We start from the raw sequence: 23258 nt of genomic DNA, 5'->3' as shown, positions 1-23258 counted from the left end.
CTGTTTTCACTTTGTGTCTCTGGAGAGCTGAGTGTTTTTATTTCTGAATAATATCTTCACTGCATGGTATTTTTTTAAATTGGACCTCTGGTGGGTTTTTGTTTGTTTGTTTGTTTGTTTGTTTGTTTGTTTTTTATTTTGTTTTCCCTGTATCAAAACATATCTTGAACTGCTTTGTAATTCACAGTCTGAGAGAGCTGCCTGGGGGGCACTTAGGGGTTAAGTGACTTGCCCAGTGTCAGGGGCAGGACTTTAACTGAGGTCCTGTTTCTTGTATACACTATGCCTGGCCATCTTGCTCCCTAATTCATAGGGGCCCCCGATACAGACTGGGCCTATGATCTCATTTTATTGGCATGGAGAACTCCCAGATGAAAAAACTCCCTCTACCAGTGCAAGCTGGTACCTTCTCTGCAATTTATAGTCTCAAAGAGTTGCCTTGAGCACTGAAAACTTCAACGGACTTGCTCATGGTCACATAATGTATTAAGACTTCTCCTATCTTCCTGGTTCTAAGTATAGTTTCTCTCTCCATGAATCCCTGAAAGTCCCTAGAGGCAGCTAGTAGAAAAGTGGATAGAGTACTGGGCCTGCAATCAAAAAGACTTGAGTTCAAATACAGCCTGAGAAAATTCCTGGCTGTGTGATCCTGGACAAGTCACTTAACTTGCACGTCTTACTTTCTTCTATTGCAAAATGGAAACAATAATAGCACCTACCTATTGGTTGGATCAAATTAGATAATATTTGTAAAAGTGCTTAGCACAGTACCTGGCACATGCTATGTTAAAAATGCTTATTCTCTTCCCTAGTTTATAATATATATGAAATCCCATCACAGTAGGTTTCTCATAATTATTTACAACACAATCTTGTTGTTTCAGAGCTCTGCCATTTAAGATTTAGCCCTATATCAAAGTGCACAACAATAGAGTACAGTTTTAAGAACCCTAGAGCAATATCTCTGCTTCAAAGATTTGTGTGATTTTTTTTTTTAGTGCTAGTACTACCTCAATGGATAGTGATCATAATCCTTCTATGATTAAGGAGATAACTAATGAATCATAGTTTAATAGTTGGAAGATATCTTAGAAATCATTTAGTCCAATTCCCTCATTTTAGCAATGAGGAAAATGAGGCTCAGAAAATTGAAGCAACTTACCCAAGGTCATGACAGTAGTCAGTGGCTGAGCAAGGATTCACACCCACGTATATGACCTCCCTTCAGAGTCAGCCCTCCTTGTCGGGTGCCATGCTGCATGCCCTCAAAGGTTATTACTGCAATGGAACATCTCCTCCCCTCCCTTATCCTCCCCACCTTTCAAGCTGGTCATGAACCTCTTCTACTTGGTAAGGCTAGTCTTCTTTTTTAAAAAATACATTTTTGTTTATATCTTTTGTTTTAACATTCCCTAAATTTCACCCTATATCCCTCCCAGAGAGTCATTCCTTTTGGCAAAGAATTCCTTTAAGGAAAAAAAAATAAAAAGAGAAAGTGAAAAAAATCAAAGTAATATGTTGAAAAAAAAATCTGAAAATATATGTCATATTTCCTACCTGTGGACCTCTCACCTCTGCAAAGCAATTGCGGGGGAGGGAGAGTCTCTTTTCCTAGCTCTTTTTTGAAGCCATATTTGTTTTTTGTAGTTTTGTGGTTGCTGTTCTTCCAGTTTACATGGTTGTAGTCAACGTATGTATTATTTTCTTGACTCTGCTAATTTAAGTCTGCATTGGTTCGTCTAAGTCTTTCCATAGTCTCTCTATTCATCATATTTGTTGTTTCTTACAGCCAAGTCATACTCTATTATATTTATGTACTACAATATGTTTAGCTATTCCCCACGTGGCGCAGTGGATATAGTCCCAGGCCTGGACTCAGGAAGCCTCATCTTCCTGAGTTCAAATGTGGTCCCAAACAATTACTAGTTGTGTGACTCTGGGAAGTTACTTAAACCCTGTTTACCTCAGTTCCTCATCTGGAAAATAAGCTAGAGATGGAAATGGCAAACCATTCCAGTGTCTTTGCCATGAAAACCCCAAATGGGGTCACAAAGAGTCAGAGACAACCTAAATGACTGAACAACAAAAATTCCCCAATCAATGGGTATCTACTTTGTTTTAAGGTCTTTGCTACCATCAAAAATGCTATCAATATTTCTGCATTTATGTGGACTTGCCTTTTATCAATAATCTCCTTGGGGATCATTAGGTTGCTCTTCTGCTGATGAGAGACCTAAAGCTCATCAAAGGGTCTATATTTTAACTTCTGTCTGGGATCTGTCAAAACATGCTCTTCACTGGTATCACATTTGAGAACCCAGGATTTACCTACCTACTACAATGAAGCAGTGGAATAAAGAAAGCCGTATTTTCAGGCAGGTCCAGTGTGGGAATTTGTTTTGTTAGAACCTTCTTGACAATAAACCTTTGAGGCAGGTAGTCTAGGCATTATCTCAATATTATAAATGAGAAAACTGAGACCCAAAGAGGAAAATTGGCTTGTAAGCGATATGGCTTGAAAGAGCTTGTAAGTGTTAGAGCCAGGATGAACACCCTATTTTTTTTAGATCCAAGTCTGGCATCTTGACCTTCATTCTGAAGTACTAATTATCTTCGTGAGAAATTTAGGACCTGGATTTTGGGAGTAAAGATGATGACAGGTATACAGGTCTTTTTATTTATATTTACTTATTATTAAAAATATTTTGTTCATGCTCTTTATTATGATACCACATTATTTTTTTTAACATATCCTTTCCACATTCCATAATCAGTGAATATTATTTTGTAATAAAAAATTAAAAGAAAGAAGAGAAAAAGAAAGTAGTTCAGCAAATCCAACTAAGCCATCAGTTGTGCTAGACAGTATGTGCAGTGCTCCACACCAGAAGTCCCCCACCTTGTGTAGAACTTATCTGTCTCCCTTTATCTATTTGTGTATTTATGTATTTATGTATCTGTGTATCTATCTATCTATCTATCTATATTCATCCATCCATTTACTTATTGCTTTGTCCACTTTTTGGTAGAGAAGAAAGGCAATTAATATCTCCGATAGGATACTAACAACACATTTCTATTTTCCCTCTGAGGGTAGTTTTGAGCTATATGGTTCAGCAGGAAATTTTCCTCTCCTGCCTCACTGGTTTTGATTTCACTTGTACCAGAAAAGACTGAATCTAGGAACATGTCTCTAAGACAAAGGCTGCAGTATATTTCGAATAGTCAGGCCAGGCTGATGAGTGGTGGAGTTTGATTCTCTGGAAGGACAAAAGAACTATCTCTAAACAGAAGGGACTTGGAAGAATGCCTTTGGTTCATTTTTTTTCTTTTTTTCTCACCCTGTCTAGGGTGAAAGGGTCTGTTCTTATACATTTTCTTCCTTCACTTATTATATATTTTCCAAATCCAAAAGGTAAAGCAGGTTCTTGCATGAGTGATATCAATGAAAATCACCCACCTCACCTCACCTTATGTAAGAGATACTGAGGTTCTGCCTACAAACACAGACTGTCCCTCCATCCTCAAAAACCCCTCACTTTGATTCAGCCATCCCTGTTATATCTCTCTTCCCTTTACTGGCTAACCTAGAGAGCTGTCTACAATAAGTATCTCTACTTCCTTTCTTCTCACTCTCTTTTCAACTCTGTGATCTGGTTTCTGACCTCATCATTCAACTGAAGTTGCTCTCTGAAGTTACTAATGATTTAATTGCCAAATTCAGTGGCCTTTTCTCCATCTTCATCTTGACCTTCTTGAACTCTCTGCAATCTTTGACACTGTCTTTGATACTCCTCTCTTGGTTCTCCTCCTACTTGTCTGACCATTCCCTTCTTATTGGATCTTCAGGTCAGTACCACTAACCTCAAGGCTCTTTTCGGGTCCCTTTTCTCTTCCATCTCTGTGCTATTTCACTTAGTGATCTCATCGGTTCTCCTGATTTTGATTATCTACATAGATGACTTTCAGATCTACTTGCCCAGCCTTAACCTCTCTTTTGAACCCCAGTCTCACGTATTCAACTTCCTGTTTAGATGTCTTGAACTTGATGTCCTGTAGACTTGAGGGTAACTGTCAGAGGGTATGGTGTCAAAGTCTGCAAAGTCAAAAGGCATTTGGAGGAATTTACTACTAGAGAAAAGGATCAGCATGGTGGAGGACCAGTGTGGCCTTTCTTTTTTTTTTTGTTTGATGCTAAAGACTGAAATATTTATTTAAAATCGATCATTTTAATATTTAAAACTTCATTCTGGAACATTTAAAAAAATACTGGCATCAAGAGGTTACATTATGGTAGAGGCTTAGGTTGAACTCTGCTGGGCAACTTTTAAAGGTTTCAAAAAAGCCCTTTCTTTTAGGAGAATCATCATTATTATCCCAAGAGCCATAGCAGAGAAGCCAAAGCAAAGACTAGTTGATCGCAACAAGAATTGTTCAGAAATGTAGCCAACAGCAGAAAGTACGGAAATAATTAACCCAATTATAACCATTATTCCTCTGAGGCAGATAACGATGAGGGGTTTTTGGTATTTGGTCCAGAAAATTACTTCTTGTCTTCTCCGTTGAGAAGGGACCGATAGAGCAACACTGCTGTCCATATCTTCCTTTGGACCTTGTGTTCCTAAGAACCAGATGAACTTTTTGCCTGGTTTACTTTCTGGAGATGACTCCAAGGTGAGGAGACTCAGCTCTGAGGGAGGTTCAAGAGTGGGACTGTAGCAGAAGCCTGCTGTTGATGTCTGGAAAGGTCTGAAAAGAGGCAAAAATAAAGGCTTCATGTCAGGAAAAGCCCAAGAACTATCAAAAACAGACTTGCCTCTAGAGGCAGTCTGGAGGCAGGCTTCAAACACAAGCTAGATGACTAAACAATCCATTAGTCAACTAATAAGCATTTTTTAAGGACCTATGTGCTAGATAACAGTCTCTGCCTTCCTAGAGCTTATATTCTATTGCAGAAAATGAATGTATATATGTAAATGTGTCTGTATAATATAAAAAAAATAAATACAGGGTAATTTCTAGGAGGAAACACTGGTGGAGAGCAAGAAAACACAGAAGAAATAAATGGTTGTTTGAGTTGAAAGGTGAAACAAGGTAGGAATTCTAAGACGTGGAGGTGAATAGGAAGTGGGGGCACAGCCTGTACAGAGGCAGAATGTTCTGAGTGAGCAAGAAGAGCAGTTTGGTAGGACTGTGGAGAGCTTGAAAGGGAATAATTTGTAATAAACTTGGAAAGGTAGGCTGAGGCCAGATTGTGACAGACTTTAAATACCACACAGAGGAGTTTGCATTTGATCCTGTAGGCAATATTGAGTAGGTGAGTGAAATGGTCAGCCCAGTGTTTTAGGTAGGAGTGCGCTTGGTAAATGTTTAACAACTTGCTCACCAAATAAAAAATATAGGCAAAGAAGTGGTCTTATCTTCAGGGAGGAAAGATAACATGCTAATAACTAAGTAACAAATGGTATAGGAAGGATGAATTGGAGACAATTGTAGGCAGTGTTGAGTAGGTGAGTAAAACAGTCAGCCCTGTGTTTCAGACAGGGGTGTCTGGGTAAATGTTTAACAACTGGCTCACCAAAAAATATAGGCAAAGAAGTGGTCTTACCTTCAGGGAGGAAAGATAACATGCTAATAACTAAGTGACAAGTGATATAGGAAGGCTGAATTGGAGACAATCTTGGAGGGAATACATTAGCATATTACAGATGACTTTCAGAAGATAAGGGTGAGGCTAAACCTTGAACATAAACAGGGCCCCCCCCCTTTGAGTTTTGTAAAAATGGGTCTTTTCTCCACATGTGGTATTTTTGTGGGATAAAGTGGACCTGTGTCCTACATTTTTCTCTCTTTAGGAAAGAGAAGGAACTGTTCATCCACAGCTGATTTATTTATAAAATAGGTCCACCTGGTGTTCTTCAGATCTTTGGCCTGGATCAGTAAATCTTTGCTAACCTTTGTGACTACCGTCAGCCTCTCCTGTAGCTTTATAAACAAACAACCCACAGTAGGTTTGCCTTGTTATACACAGGCCGGTTTACTCTTTGACCTGATGGTAAACAAGTGAACATTGTTGGATTAAGAAAGACAAGTAGTAGAAAGCCCTAAAGTTCAAATGTTGGCACTATTTGGAATTCTCAGACCACTCTCTAAGGCAAATATAAAGTAATGTAAGCCTTCAACTGTTAAGATCTTAAACAATCTGGAACAGAATTCATACCTAAATATTAAGCAGTGCAAGAATGGACCTTTCTGTCTGGCTGTTCTGCTGGAGAGTTCTTTAGCCTTTATAACCAGTGACTTTAAGAAAGAAAACGGCTTTGTCACAGGGACTCCATCTTTATCTTTTTCACAGTTTGACAAATACTGTTATCATTCTAGTGCATTGAATACAGTGAGTTGTATGAGAAATACTCTTGATAGAATGTAAGCTTCTTGAGGGCAGGGAGTTTTTCACTTTTATCTTTGTATTCTCAGCACCTAGCACTGTGCATGGCACATAGGTAGTAAGTAGGCTCTTATTAAATGCTTGTTGATATCTATGTCAACCTATGTAAACCTCTCTCTCTTTCTATTTATCTATCATCTATCTATCTATCTATCTATCTATCTATCTATCTATCTATCTATCTATCTACCTATCTATCTGTCTGTCTGTCTGTCTGTCCATCATCTACCTAACCTATCTATGACATGGGGCATCCTAGTTATCCAATGGAAAAACTTTTCTGTAGCCTGGAATTTCTTTTTATAGGTAGATTTGCATAGAGCATTTATTAGAAGTGCTTATTATGGGCCAGAAACTGTGCCAAGAGCTAGACATACAAAGATAGGCAAATAAGACAGTTCTTGCCTTCAAGAATATTATCCTAATTGAGGAATTAGCCCAAGTTAAATTTTTTAGCTCTCATTCGGGTTCTAAACTATAGAATGTTGTTATTATTATTATTTTTTTGTACTCAAAAGCATTTTTCTTTGCAGAGCTTGATGCACTATAAATAGGAGCTCCCAATCTGTGGCTTATATTTCATCGACTCCTGCCATATAGGGTGACAGACACCTCTGAAGATAGCTAAATAGCAAGATGAGAGCCTATGTAATATGGATAACCAGGAGTCAAGGAAATGTAGAAGATGGAACTCTGGGACTCAGTTTCCCTTATTGTAAAATGAGATTAGGCTAAATGATTACTATGGTCCCTTCCTGATCTCAATCCTATGCCTCTGCTATTGGGGAAGGGCATAAAAGTATGACACCTGCTAATTATTTTAAAATAAAAAATAGACTGACTACCTGTTATCTGAGTAATAAACCATGAAAGCATACATGCTGAGAATTTATTTATTTGGATAGATTTGAGTTCTGGTGCATGTGGTGTTTATAATTCAGACTATTTCAACACTACAAGTTCAAGTACAGAACATATTCCCATACCTGAATATTATGTACAGGTCCTAGGAGGTTGTCATGACTTTCGGCTTAGGAGTGGATTCCTCAGAGTTGTCTTAATTAACATTTCTCTGTTGATTATTTGTTATTTTGAACCATTTTTTCAGCTTGTAGTTTGTATTTCATCTTTTGAGAGGGTTTATACCCTCTCACTGGGTGGTATAGTAGAGTGCTAGACTTGGAGTCTGGAAGACTTGAATTCAAATCCTACCTCAGATACTTATTGGTTGTGTGACACTGTCACTTAACTGCTCTCAGCCTCAGTTTCTTCACCTGTAAAATGGGAATAATAACAGCTTCTTCCTCTGAGGGTTGTTGTGAAGAAAATAATTTATTTCTATGTCTTACTTTGTAAACCTTAAAGCACTATATAAATCCTAGATACTGTTATTATTGTTTAGAGAATGACATAATCTTATAGATTAGCACCAATTCACTATAGATTTTAGATATCTTGACTGCTATTAGAATTGTTTAATGCAAAGACTTTTTCCAATCCATATTTTTCCTTTTAATTCTAATTACACTGATTTTATTTATGTACACCTTTTAAATTTTAGATGATTGAGATAGTCTATTTTGTCTTTCTTAATCTGTGTAGTTTGTCATTCTTCTTCATCCATGTACATTAAAAATACAACCTTCTGTTTTTCTCTGAATTTTTTATAATGTATCTTTTTAGATTTAGCTCATTGATCAATCATCTGAAATTTATATGATATAATACACTTAACTAAATCTGTTTTCTGCCAAAATGTTTCCTGGTTTTCACAATAGTCCAGTCTTCCAAAGAGAGAGACTCAGAAATTTCTTGCATGATTGATTGACTGACAAGGGTATTTGCCAACAGATGTTGCCAATCCGATTAATTAATTCCAGTGTAGTAGTCAAAGTGGAGCCTAACAGCAAGTTGATCTTAACACATATTTGACAATGCTTAATACCTTTTGTGCTTCATAACATCAGCTGTATATGGCAAACTTTAGTACACTAATGTAGAGTTGGACAGAACCAGATTAAAATGCAATTGGGAAATATTTAACAAAATAAATAAAAATACAATAAAACAAATATAATGTTAGTATGTGGTTTTCTTTTTTGCTCTTTTAAAATTATATTTTTATTTCATTGACTATTTCCCAATTACATTAAACATTTTTTTAACATTTATTTAAAAAAAAATTTTGAGTTCCAAATTCTTTCCCTCCCTTCTGCCCCTTTTCCACCTATTGAGTATGTGGTTTTCTAAATAAATATACATGTGTGTGTGTGTATTTATATCACACACATATATATACATATATGTGTGTCTGTCTGTATGTATACACACACAAAGATGCCCATAGAAATCCTTAGGATTGTCTAATTGTCCCCATTTCTATTGGAGTTTGATATCACACTTTTCTAAAGGATCTGTGAACTCATCCAAAGAGAAAGATGATAATTCACCTATACCTGCCCATTCTGTCCAACTATTATCCATGTGTTTCCAAAAATTTACCAAAGAGGGTCCACCCAGCACCCCAGGGGGCTTCTTTTAGTTCTCTTGATGTTGTATGGATGGCTTGCATTGCTCTCTGTCCCTCACTCTTGTGTGATTTGCTCACATTTTCCTCAGTCTCTGATGACATTTCTTATACTTCTATGTAATTACCTGTCTATAATGTGTTGCTGTCTGCTTTTGCCTGCCTTAAAACCATTTAGATGTGCCATGCATTGCTCTTTGGGTTATACTCAACTTTATTTTGTTGGGGTCTGCAGTATTTCAGGTGTTGTAGTCACATGCTATCACCAGAAGAATATCAACGTTAAAGAGGTAGGCATTTGGTTCAGAGAGAAGCCTGGACTCATTAAATGAACTGCACAATTGCCCGAAAGGGGGGTCTAACCTTCTCTCACCCTTTTCAATTCTGAACCCAACTCATTTTTTATTTTCAATGCCTGTCCAAAGTATATGTATTAATGGACCAACTCAATGCATTGTTTATCCAGTTGCATAGCATAGTCTAGACTGGGGCAGGGAACCTGTGACCTTGAGGCCACATGTGGTCCTCTAGGTCCTCAAGTTTTGCCCTTTGACTGAATCCAAACTTCACAGAACAAATCCCCTTAATAAAAAGATTTGTTCTATAAAACTTGGACTCAGTCAAAAGGCCGCACCTAAGGACCTAGAAGGTCACATGTGGTCTGGAGGCTGCAGGTTCCCCACCCCTGGCCTAGACTATAGGCATTCTTTTTAAAAAATTAATTTAAAAAATTCTGAATTTAATGAACATGTCCAAAATTGGATCTCTTGTTTTGTACTTTGAGTATATGACTCAGCAGTCAGGAGTAGTGTGTTTCATCATCTTTGGAATACAGGTTGGTCATTTCATTGATCAGAGTTTGTAAATCCTTGAATGTTGTTTTTCTTTACAATGTTATTGTCATCATAGAATTTAGTCTCCTGCTTCTGGACCGGGGCATTTTTAATCCTCTTGTTTTTTCCTTAGTGGATAGTTAGCCCAACCTCTTTTGAATGATTATAGATCTTATTTATGAGGCTCTATGGCATTCTAGGGTTTCATACAATCTACACAATGTCATCCATAAAACAGGATCATCTGTAGGGCCTTACCAACTATAAGGATTCCTTCTTCCATTTGGATTCTGCGTTGGACCTCCTTCATGACAATGGTGGAAACCTTTGACGAGTCTATTTCTTGTTTTACACCTTGATTTATATTAACATACGTAGTAGGGTCATGGAACAAAATTGTCTTTGTTTTTGCATCTTACAAGGAATCATGTTGGATTTTGGCAGGTATGATAGCCACTTGTTGGAGAAGAACCTTTAGGACTGTGTTTTACTTGACTGGAACAGATACTTTATTGTAGTTAACATAAAATAAGGATAATGAGCCCTTTTTCTCTACTATTCTTTCAATTGTGTAGATGCACAGATGTGGTCTACTGTGGAATACAGCCTCTAAATATGTGACATCTCCCCAGGCCTGAAAACAAGCAACTTAAAGGATCACCCAAATCTTCCTTTCCTTCAAATGTCTGTTCTAGTTCCCTCCTTCCTTATTTCTCAAAGAATTATCTCTACTCTTTCCTTTCACTCCTGATTTCTTTAAGATCACAAAGCACCTAGATAAGGCAAGTGAGGCCCTGAGAGTTTAACTGACTTGAAACTAATCCTAGACCTTCAGACTCCAACTACAATAGTCTTTTCATTATATCATGCTGTTTTCCTTCCTTTTTTTCTACTTCCTACCTCTCCACTCCCTTCCTCTCTGCCAAATTGATATTTTAACTTCAGAGCAATTTTGGTCTAAACCAAAGCATTTGAATGAAAAGGAAAAATAATCAACAACAACAGAATTGTCTTTGTAGTCTTTCCTGCATTCTGACTGTGTTTATTTACCATGGGTTGGTACCTCCTTAAAACATGTTTGATAAGAGGAGAAAAAGAGATCCCTTTACTTGAAATCCTGTATAAGACTGTCACAATAAAGGCCTTCCTCACCTAATTGGAGGAGTTTCTTGTAAGCTTCCTTACAAGATTCCACATATAAATATATATGTATATACACACATATTTATGTATATATATGTACAGATATTCATATATTCTTTCATGATACAAGATTTGGTAGGTCACTGCTTACTTAGTCCTGTTCAATACCCTTCAGGGTCTCCATGAAGACTGGTATACTTTGGTAATACTTAATGAAGTCCTGATTGTCTTTATTCTCTTTTAAAGAATTGCGATTCATTAATTGATAGATTTTGGTTTTGACACGGCAGACCTGCCCCCTACAAACTCAGAAACAATAACCTTTAAAGTCTAATCCCTAAAAATTATAAATCCAAACCACGTAAAAGAGCGAATGCTATTAATAGTACATACCAGATTTTACTTTCCTAGTTGGCTGTTACAGGAAAGGGTGTGTACTTTCATCTGAGCAATTTAGTGTCAACATTATTTAATGTATTTGACCTGATCTTAATTACTGTTTAATGTTGTCCGTCAGTGTGGTAGTCAGTGTGGTGTCTTTTTTATTGTTGTTGGGTTTTTTTCCCATTCTGTATCACTTCATGTTAGTCATTCCATGTTCTTCAGAATTCTGCATACTCACAATTCCTTAGAACACTAAGCCCATTCAATTCATATTCCTCAGTTTCACAGTCATTCTCCAATCATGGGCTACATAGTTTGTTTTAAACTTTTTTGCTGTCACAAATTGTGTTGCTATGACTTTTTGTACAGGTAAGTCTTTTCTTTCTGTCCTCAGTCAAAAACAACTAAGTGCTTATTGTGGACCATGTACTTTGGTGATCCAAAGACAGTATTAGAACATTTGATTGTTTAACATCTTTGGGGTATAAATCTAATAGTAGGATCCATGGTTCGAAGGCCATGAACAATTTAATAGTAAATGTCTATTTTGAGAAAGCAGTATTTCCAATTATTAACAATTTCTTCTTCTTCTGGCAAGAAAATGAGCTACTTAAAGTCTTATGTCATGGATACTTCCTTAAAAAAAAAAGGTGGAGAACTCAGAAACTATAAAAGTATGCTTAAACATATCCTACATTTCATAGGTATTTTGTGTTTTCTGCAGGCAGTACTGCTAAATGTTACGTGCCACGAATGCTGTTCAGTAGCAACTAATCAAGGGTCCCTTGAAGGTTAGAGACTTACTTTTATGAGCTTTATCTCTTAATTAATTGGTATTTAGAAACTTTTCCCTTGGGTCTTGTTCTTGGGTAAAGTGGACCAGATTCAGTATTTGTAATATTTTTGAAACACTGAAGACCCAAAAAAGCCAAATCTGACATTTTCTACTCCTAACCCAGATGTGGTTTCCCATTCTGTGTAATCACTGTCTGAAACTGAGAGAGAATTTATCTAGTGCTGAGGAGGTCAATCAATAAGAATTTACATCCTGAAAGAAAATGAGTAGCAAATGTGTGGGTTTCCATGGAAAATACAAATGTAAGATTTGGATGCCATTTTGGGATTACAGCTAATCCCATCCTGCTTAGACTATAGTAGTACCTAGTAAATACTTGTCAACTGATTGACTGATTGATTTCAATGGTGGGGCTCATCCAGATTGTGAAGTTTACTTCCAGTGTACGATTATTTTTTGTAATTAAGAGCAGGCCTGCTGAGTGGTGGACTGTGCCAATATAGAAACCTTACTTTTTTTTTTCCTGGGGGGCAAGCAGAATGTCTATGACACTTACATCAGGCACCTTCTGCTCTGAATCTTTCCTTGTTGCTTGTCCAATCTTACCTTTTTTTTTTTTTTTTGGAAACTTTCATGCCTCTTGATTGTATAGCTAGGTTTTTCCCAATTCATCCCTAGCAGCTCCCTGCCCGTAGAAATAGGAAACTAATCAGACATACCTGAGTTAGAACCCTCCCCTTTTTCAATAAAACCCCTGACTGCCTTATTACCAGCTGAGTTACTGATATGCTCTGATCCAGAGAGGATGAAGGATCCAGATGTATTATATATATATATATATATATATTCTAGGAGGAATCACTGAAAATCAGCAGATGGTTGTGCCAAGATAGAAAGTCAGAGGGTGATCTCTTGAGGATGTAGGGATTTCCCCTCTCTTCTTCTTCCTTCTTTTCCCCTTGGCCCCTATCCTTTTCCTTCTGCCAGGGCTCTGAAGTTCTCCCTGGTTGTGCTGTTCCCCTTCCAAATCTTAACCTGAGGTGTTTTAATTTGGGACTAGGATTTTTCCTTGTATGAACTACATGTACCATATTAAAGGATCTTTTTACTTTACTGGCCTATTTGACTCTTGTGAAAATGAATGAATGAATGAATGAATGATAGAACAGCTATTAAGTGCTTTCCCCCAAATGCCAGGATAAATTGGTATAGGGACTCTCTTTCTCTGTGTTTACATATATAAACACACACATACATTATATATACACACATACACACATACATATACACATATATGTATGTATATATGTGTATGTATATATGTGTGTGCATACATATTTACGTGTATGCATATATATTACACACACATACTTTTACACATATATTTTATTTAGACATCATTGAGTTTTACCAACTTTTGTGGCCTCTTCCTACACTCTATACTTTTCTAAGATTTCTAGAAAATTCTTTGTCAATATATAATTTTATGACTTGGAAACTTTGTAGTCTAATGAAACTACATATTCAAATAATCTCTATAAGAGTATGTTTCAAGGTATAAAACTGATCTTTTGGTATCCTTAAGACACTCAGTTATTTCTTTATATACCTTATGTAGCTTGTGCCAAAAAGATCTCATCACTTAAGTTGATATCACTGTTCAATTAATTTTATTTACAATGAAAAAAATAATATTTTATTTCCCCCCCAATTACTTGTAAAAAACAGTTTTTAACATTCTTTTTAAAAAAAGAAATTAGAGTTCCAAAATCTATCCTGTCCTCCCTTCTCTCCCCCCCCGCCCTGAGGTGATAAACAATCTGATGTAGGTTATACATGTGCAATCATGTAAAACATGTTCAATTAACTTTAAAAAATCTAATTTATTAATTCTTAGAATACGTTTAGTTTTGATACGAGACACTTCTTTCTCATTCAACACTCAGACAAACCTTCCCACAAAATAGGTTTCTTGAACACATTTATGGAGAACCACCTAATAGAATGAATGTGACTATATACCACGTTAATAGTTTAATTATTATTGATGGAGGAGAATGTGTTTTGATTTCGATAGTCTGCCACCAACATTGTCCATTGTATTTGAGCAGGGTTGTTGCCTCTCTGCATTGTTTTTATTCACATTGAATTTATTATTCTGTTGGCTCTTGTTTCTTCACTCTGTTTCATCACTTCCTGTATGTCTTCTGATGTTTCTTTGATCTTCTTATTTACCCTTTTCCTGACGTTAATCTTCCATGTCATTCAGCCACTCCCCAGCTGGTGGGCATATATATTTTGTTTCCAGAATTTTTCTGTCACAGATAGCATTGCTATGGATGATTCTACATGTGTAGGACTTTCCTTATTGTCATTATCTCCATTTGGTCATCCCAGGATCCAGGTGAGCTATTGATTATCATTATTTAAAAAAATCTACTCCCTGGAGGCAGGTAGGTGGCTCAGTGGATTGAGCATGGGCCCTGGAGTCAGGAGGACCTGTGTTCAAATGTGGCCTCAGACACATAACACTCACTAACTTGCATGACTCTGGGCAAGTCACTTAACCCCAATTGCCTCACCAAAAAAAAAAAAAATCTACTCCCATACCTGTTTGGCCCCCTCAGAACTGCTCTGCTTGGTCTGGAGTTTTTTTCCTTGTGTTTTTATTTTATTTCGTTATTCTAGCTTTGTTCTAAAACCTAGTGTGCAAACTATTTCAACGACTCCTGTGGCTCTTGGTGGGTCACTGTTTGGTGCAAATCTGGATGGGGAGGGGCTGCCCCAACATCTAGATAGTCAGCCCATTGATGATCCAGGTGACATTGTTGTGGTCTGAGAGGCTGAGACCCCTCAAAGTACAGGATGGGGTCCTCTGGAATGAATTTACAGACTCAAGCATTCTTTAAGTCAAGCTGGCAAAAAGTTTATGGTGGCACTTTTCAGAGGGCAAGGATTCTTAAGGAACCTGCGATCTTAGAGGGGTACAGTTAAAGTTTGTATAGGATAAAATATAATAAAACATGTGTCAAATATGCTAACTAGGTGATTCAGGGCAGGATCAGGGAGTGGTTAAGGAGTGGTCAGTTCTTAAAGGAACATGCACTTTTTGTATCTATTGTGCTGGTGGTTTACCCAGAGTTCACTAGGAAAAGCCCACAAGAGGGGCCACATGGAGGTGTGGTTTTAGGCCTGCTATGTCACTAAGTTAACTAGAGTTCAGGGGTTACTGAGAGTTGTACAGTCTGCCACCAGTCAATGTCTTGTTTGACAAGATAGATGTAGGGAGTATACATATGTCATAGGTCTAGAATATAGATAAAGAGGAGTCCAGGACGTAGATAATGAGGTAGGGCAGTAGTATAGATAGTCCAGTGGGTAAGAATATCTTTATGACCCAGAGCAAAGCCTGTTCAAACTAATAATTCCTTCAGATGCTGATTGTAACTGCTCAAGGGAGAGAGAGAAGGGTCTTGCTGGGGCCCACTCATGAGTAATTGCTAGGCACAGTATCCTTGGGACTGAGGAGAAACTTCCAGGGATAGTGTTTCTGAGGCTAGGGAGAAACATGGTCATGGAATTGGGGTTCCAGTACAAGCACTCAAGCATTCCATCAACATGATCTCTTTCAGCAAACCAATCATTAGTGGAATCTCTAGATGAGAGAATATGAACTGTTTTGTATCTTTTCTTTCACAATTGTAAATGTTTATCAGACTGGTTATATCGCCTCGTATAAACTGGTTATATTAACTCATATTAACTACCAGCATGCTTGTCTTTCTACAGGTAACTTTGCACAATGAATTAGTTGAATACTGTTAGTTTTCATCTGGTTTAACAACCACTTCCCAGTTAACAGCAACCAGTTAGTGCTGTTTATTTTAAATGTTGTAGGAAACTATAAATGCTTAGGTTTCAGTGGTTTGGCCTTGGCATTTTAATTGGTATTGATGTGGTTCAAGATATTTTAGGACTTTTTACCTTTCTGATCATTGATACCGACTTGCATTTTTACTCCCATAGAATGAGACTGATAGTTATTTTTCTCTTTAGTCTCAGAAGTCCTGGATTGAAGGAGTCTTCGAAAAAAGGGAATGTGCCCGAATTATACCCAGCTGTAAAGATCCTCACAGGTATAATGTTTAATGTATAATTTTTACATGTTGGTAACCCAAACATACTATTTAGGACATTGAAAAGCAAATATGGAGACTCATTTAAGACCTTAATTGTGTTTGTTTTGAGAAATATTCTCAGAAATATTTCTGGAGAATTTAGCCAGGGGGGAAAATATTTGGAGTTTTATGTTAAGTCATCCTCTAAAGAAGGTGCATTTTATCTTTCCTTAAAGACTGACCCAAAGAAAATAGATTGAATCTCCTCTGCATATTTTTCTTCTGGCTGCTAAAATCTTTGTTCCTACCTTAACTCTACTTTTCTCCCTTAATAATCAGATGTTATCTCTATTATTGTGGCACCTAGGTGACACAGTGGATAGCGCACAGGGTCTGGAGTCAGGAATACCAGAATTCAAATGTGACCTTAGACATGTACTAGCTGTGTGACCTTGGGCAAGTCACTTAATCTTGTTTGCCTCAGTTTCCACATCTGTAAAATAAGCTGAAGAAGGAAATGACAAACCACTCTAGTGTCTTTGCCAAGAAAACCCCAAATTGGGGGAGGGGTCATAAAGAGTTAGACACAACTGAAACAAGTGAACAACTAATCTCTACTATTCTTCAAATCTTATCTTCATCCTCATTTTTTTTAACGGAGAAAAACCCTGAATCTTATGTCAAAACATTCCAGAGAATATTTGAGATGGTAAGGGCAACACAGAGAAGTCGAGTTTACTCTATAAAATGTTGCCCATGCTTTGCTTGATGGAGAGAAAAATCCAGAGATCGGGTCAAAGAAAAATATGGGTGTGTGTGTATGTGTGTGATGGGCCAGGAGGGACAAAGAATTACAACTTCTCTGAACTGGCAAATACTGTACCTTTTTGTTAATTAGTGTTATCATAATTGCTCACTTTTTAATTTTCTTTTCTTTTTTTTTGCCAGGCAATGGGGTTAAGTTACTTGCCCAGGGTCACACAGCTAGTAAGTGTCAAGTGTCTAGTCTGAGGCTGGATTTGAACTCAGGTTCTCCTGACTCCAGGGCCAATGCTCTATCCACTGAGCCACCTAGCTGCCCCTTAATTTTCTAAAATGAAAATACATTCAAAGACTTATTGCCAAGTTTGTTCAATCACAGATGTATTATCTGTGTGAATGGCTGACATAACTAAAATGTACAGATAATCCCTGATAATCTTCATTTTCCTTTCAATTTCCTTTTCATAACTCTTTGAACAGAATAAGTGACTGATTTGTGCTTAATTTGGGTGATCCTCAGCTTTTAGAAGTGACAACTGGTAGTGGAATGAATAAATGTCAGTCAGTCAACAAGAATTTATTAAGTGCTCACTCTCTGCCAAGGAAGAAAGCAAAAACATCATCCTTGACCTCAGGCAGCTCATCCGCTAATGTGGGAGACAATGGACGAATAACTATGTACTACAAAATATAGACAGGGTAGAGGGAAGGTAATTTCAGAGGGAAGGCCCTGGGAAGGGGAACTGGGAAAGATTTCCTAAAGAAAGTGAGGTTTGATCTGAATCTTGAAGGAAGCCAGGAGGTGGAAGTGAGGAGAAAGGAATTCAAGCATGGGAAACAGTCACTGGGCAGCTGGGTGGTACAGTGGATAGAGCCCTGGGCTTGAAGTCAGGAAGACTCATCTTCCTGAGTTCAAATATGGCCTCATACACTTGCCAGCTGTGTGGACCTGGGCAAGTCACTTAACCCTATTTGCCTCCGTTTCCTCATCCGTAAAATGAGCTGGAGAAAGAAATGGCAAACCACTCTAGTGTCTTTGCCAAGAAAACCCCACATGGGGTTGCAGTTGAAAATGACTAAACAGCAGCAGTGTCAAACTCAAATAGACAGTCACTGTAAAGGCGTGGCATTGGGGGATGGCATGTCAACATCTAGGAGACTATGGGATTTGGACAGTCTACCCGGAATGTTGTTTCTTGAAAGATTGAGAAGAAACTTCATTTTTCTTAAAACAACAACAACAAAACAGTAGGTGGAGAGATTAGTCCAGTGTTTTGCCTATGCCTACCACTATATTTTTAGATTCATTTGGCTATTTGGGCATTGTTCTCTTTGAGTGTTCAATTGCTAAGGCTCATTGCAAATAGAGCTTTTTCTTATTTTCTTGAGTAGATAGCCGAGGGTGTCTTCTTAGTTACATATTTACTGGTCACACCCTAGCTGAGTTTTAACTCTGACAGGAAGTTCATTTTACTTGGCCTCTAAAAAAGTTTGCTGAATTCCTAGGTAACTCCTTCCACGTCCCAGTGGTTTATGGGATGCTTACAACTATGTAAATGTTGTGGTTCCTTCTCTTACAAAATGTGAGATTGCCATCATAGGACCTTGAACATATAAAAAAAGATTTAAGAAGATGTAAATTACCCATCTTCAGCCCTAACAGCTCAGAAAGCATTCTAATCATTTGCCTGCGTGGTTCAGTATAGGCTACAGTTTTTATGAAAAGGTGATTATTAACTTTTTACAATCCCACAAACACACAGACACAGACAAAAAACAAACAAACACTAACAAGAGTTGGACATTAAGAATATGGTTTGCTGGCCTGGAGTCAGGAAGACGTGAGTCCAAATGTGGCCTCAGATACTTATTAGCTGTGTGATCCAGGTCAAGCCACTTAACCCTTGTTTGCCTCAGTTTCCTCATTTGTAATGTTATACTACTACTAATGACGATGAAAATGATGATGATGATATAATAGTACATACTATTAGTAATAATAGTAGTACCTACCTCCCAGGATTGTTGTGAGGATCAAATGAAATAAAAATTGTAAGGCACTTAGCACAGTGCCTGACACATAATAAACACTATATAAGTGTTAGCTGTTATTTTTTGATATTAACTTTGACTTTTTCACCAAATCTATTCATACTTGATAATGAGGAGAAAATCTAAATAATTTCATTTTCATGGTCACCTATTCATTTCGTGGTCACCTATTCAAACCTCTTCATTTTGCAAATGAAGAAACTGAGACCCAGTGAGAGGAAGTGACTTAGCAAGGTGGTGGAGGAAATGTAGGAGAATGGGGGGGAGAGGGGAGATTTGAAACCAGATCCCATATCTTTTTACTGCACCAACCTGCCTCTCATCTTTATCCCTTCTTTTCTTTTTTATTTAACCCTTTGGTTGAGATTGAATGGAGAAATATCTAAAAAGTGAGGCAGTTATCCATGTACAACCTAGAGAAAGGTTTCTGAATAAACTGTGATCCCTTGTTTAAAATCTCTGGTGTCTGACATTTTTCTTGGCCACAGGTCTTTTTAATTAAGATTTCTTTCTTTAAACTTCTATTTGCAAGCTAATTAGAGTGAGCTGCAGGAGGGAACTTGTGGTCTTCAGTTGAGTTGTGGTACCATGTTGTCTTGTATTCTTATCCTTGGAAGATAGGTAATCAGTATTTGATAGTTATGTTGATACTATTAACTAGAGTATGAGATAAATTCTTCACACATCCCACAACAGAGAGTTCGCTGTGTATATATTCCTAAGAAAACAACATTTGTACCTATCTGAAAGCTTCATTGATCTTAAAATTTATGGATAAATTAATTAACAGCTGTTTTAATCTGTTCTTTTAGATGCACTGCAGAATGCCAAGTGTGCCAGAATTTAATAAGGTAATAAAATAAGGAAAAAAGAATCACCATGTGACTTGGGATAAGTCATTGTAGTAGACATTGGGATAAGTCCTCTGGTAATAAGTGTTTAGTGGGTAGCTAGGTGGCATCATAGTGCATAGGGTGCTAGGCCTGGCCTCAGGAAGACTTAGCATCCTGAGTTCAAATGTGACCTCAGATACTAGCTGTGTGACCCTGGGCAAGTTCCTTAACCCTGTTTGCCTCAGTTTCCTCCTCTGTAAAAATGAACTGGAGAAGGAAATGGCAAATCACTCCAGGATCTTTGCCAAGAAAACCCCAAATGGGGTCATAAAGAATTGAAAATGGGTGCAGGTAGGTGGCGCAGTGGATAGAGCACTGGCTTTGGAGTCAGGAGAACCTGAGTGCAAATCCAGCCTCAGATCAAACACTTGACACTTACTAGCTGTGTGACCCTGGGCAAGTCACTTAACCCTAATTGCCAAAAAAAAAAAAAAGAAAGAAAAGAAAAAGAGTTGAAAATGACTGAAAAACAACTAAATAACAACAAAAGTGTTTAACAAATAGTCCCTGGGTAAATGTAAAGTGGGCTTGCCTTGTGCATATTATCCTTCTTCCCCTACTTATGGAGTAGATAGCTTTTTTTTTTTTTTTTTTTTCTAAAGAAAGAGAGGCTATGGGAGTAAAGCCTAGCCAGGGTGAAGCATTGTTCTGATGAAGAATTAGTTAAGTATGAATGGCCAACAACAGCCTTCCTCGAGACCTACTCAAAAGATCAGATTTACAAAGTATTATTTAAAAAATCTGTTTGAACCATGAAGAATTTTTTTTTAGGCATAAAACTATTTTTGTTTCTAGCTGGAGAGAATGACAAACTTAAATTACACAGAGAAGAAAGAATGCTTACAAAGATTTCTGATGTTATTAGTAGCTTGTCTTCTTTTTAAATTAAAAAATTTTGTAATTTTTAAATTTTTTCAATTGGCAAAAATCAGCCTTCTCTCCTCCCTTCCCAATGGGAAAGGAAGAAAAACACCTCCCTTGTTACAAACCTACATATTTATTTAATTTTTTTTTTTGAGTTTTAAATTCTTCTATACTCACCATTCCTTCCCCCATCCATTGAGAAGGTAAACAACATACCCACTACACATGCAAAACATAGTTCCATGTTAGCTGAAAAACAAATTTCTGCATTGGCCATTGTCAAAAAGAGACTCATTCTGTACTCTTAGTTGTTCATCTCTATAATGAGGAAGGTGTTTTTTGGTTTGTATTTTTTGTTCAGTTGTGTCTGATCTCTGTGACCCAATTTTTTTTTTTTTGGCAAAGATACTGGAATGATTTGTCATTTCCTTCTCCAGCTCATTTTACAGATGAGGAAACTGAGGCAAACAGGGTGAAGTGACTTGCCCAGGGTCACATAGTTACTAAGTATCTGAGACTGGATTTGAACTCAGGAAGATGAGTCTTCCTGATTCCAGGCCCAGTGTTCTATCCATTGTTCCACCGGACTGCCCAGTGAGAAAGGTAGTTAGTCCTCTGGTATCCTTATTGGTCATTATGCTGGTCGTTCAAAAATCATTCACTGTGCTTTTTTGTTTTTCTGGATTTCCTGACCAGGATTTGGTTTGATTCTGTTGTTCTGTCTGGTGAATTTGCAGATCTGCTTGGAGGTGTTTTTTTGTTTTTTTGTTTGGCGGGGGGAGGGGTGCAGGAGGGAGATTCTTTGTATTTTTCTTTCTCTAGAATGGGAAAATGACACTTCTCAAGTTCTGGGCATTATTTAAAATTAATACTATGTATTGCATCAGTGTTACTTTTTTTATGTTAACATTTTAATGGACAAAATATCCAGAATTCATAGGCTGGAACTAACAGGAGGAATATGGGAAAGGGAATGTACCACCTGGAGTTATGGAAGAGGGTAAAATGTAGATGAAAGGAGGGTGTCATTGTTCCTTCTTTCTCCCAACCTATTTCACAGTACCCCTTACTCCATGAGAAGCCTCTTAAAGCAAAGTAGAACAGTTAAGCAAAACTAACAATATAGCTTCATCTGAAAGTCCATGCTACATTCCACAGATGTAGCACCCTCTTCCAAACCTCTCTATTAAAAAAAAATTAATGAACAGTAATCTATTTTCACACCCTCCCATCCCTCTTACCATATTTAAAAAATGGGAAAAGAAAAATAAATTTCTTGTAACAAAAATGCATAATCAAGCAAAACAACTTTTTGAATTGGATGTACGCAAATTTCTATGTCTATTGATACAGATATGTGTGTGTATAATTTCGTGTATCAAATCCATCACCTTTTCTATTCAGGAGGGAGATACTATGTTTTGTCATCATCCTCTGGAATCATGGATGGCCATTGTATTGATCATAGTTCTTACTTCTTTCAAAGTTGTTTTTTACGGTGTTGTTATTATATAAAATGCATATGACTTTGTATTTGTCTATTAAATTTAATCTCATTAGATTCAGCTCCATGAAATCTTTTTGAATTCCAATTCTGTCATCTGATATTTCAATTATCACTTCTAGATCTGTCGGTTTAGCAAATCTGAGAAGCAGACTATCTATGCCACATTAATAAAAATGAGAAACAAAATAAGAACAAAGACAGACCATCGTGGCACTCAAATGAAGACAGTCCCCAATTATGCCATCTATCCAATCACTGTTCCTTAGGTCTGATCATTCAACCACTTCTAAATCTAACTAACTGTACTAATATTCAGTTCACATCTTTCTGTCTTGTCCACAAAGATTTCAAAGGAGACTTTGTCAATTGCTTTGCTTAAATTCAGGTATACTACACCAAAATAAAAGAATCTCAGAGCTAAAAGGGTTGTCAGAGACCATCTAGTCTTTTGTCTTAACAAGCATCCTCTCTACAAAATACCCAATATGAGGTCATTTCGGTATTGTTTGAAGTGAGGGGAAACCCACTACCTTCGACTAGTTAAGATGTTTTTCTTTCGTCAAGCTTAAATCTGACTTACTCTTTGTAGCTTTCACACATTGTACAGTTCTGCCTTCTAGGACCAAGTAGAACAAGGGAAATATCTCTCTTCCAAATGATAGGCCTTCAGATACTTGAAGAAAGTTCTCTTATGCCTCCCCTAAGCCTTCTTTTCTTTAGACCAAATGTTTTCAGGTTCCTTCAAATGGTGTTTCCATGACATGATCACAAGTCTCTTTAGTATCTTCTGGGTGCTCTCCCTATCGTCAAGGTCTTTCCCATGATGGGGTACCAGAAAGTTGAACACAGTACTCTAGATGTGGTCTGATAAAGGAAGAACATGGTAGAATGATCCTTTACTTAGTTTTGCACATTATGCTTCCCTTAATAT

The 23258-nt window shown here is 37.3% G+C and overlaps 1 protein-coding gene across 1 annotated transcript in view; it reads left to right on the top strand.

Annotated features, from left to right (window-relative positions):
• Positions 1 to 23258, top strand: part of LOC114052128 (transient receptor potential cation channel subfamily M member 6-like) — a 65998-nt gene that overhangs the window by 8007 nt on the left and 34733 nt on the right. The window contains exon 2 of the mRNA XM_027874627.1: positions 16188 to 16267. Within this exon, the coding sequence (XP_027730428.1) occupies positions 16188 to 16267 (80 nt within the window). The remainder of the gene's footprint in view (positions 1 to 16187; positions 16268 to 23258) is intronic.

This window comes from Vombatus ursinus, unplaced genomic scaffold (assembly GCF_900497805.2).
Source record: "Vombatus ursinus unplaced genomic scaffold, bare-nosed wombat genome assembly UNPS02014807.1, whole genome shotgun sequence".
NCBI classification, from domain to species: domain Eukaryota; kingdom Metazoa; phylum Chordata; class Mammalia; order Diprotodontia; family Vombatidae; genus Vombatus; species Vombatus ursinus.
The sequence above is the reverse complement of the archived record's forward strand: the minus strand, read 5'-3'. Positions and strand labels throughout refer to the sequence as shown.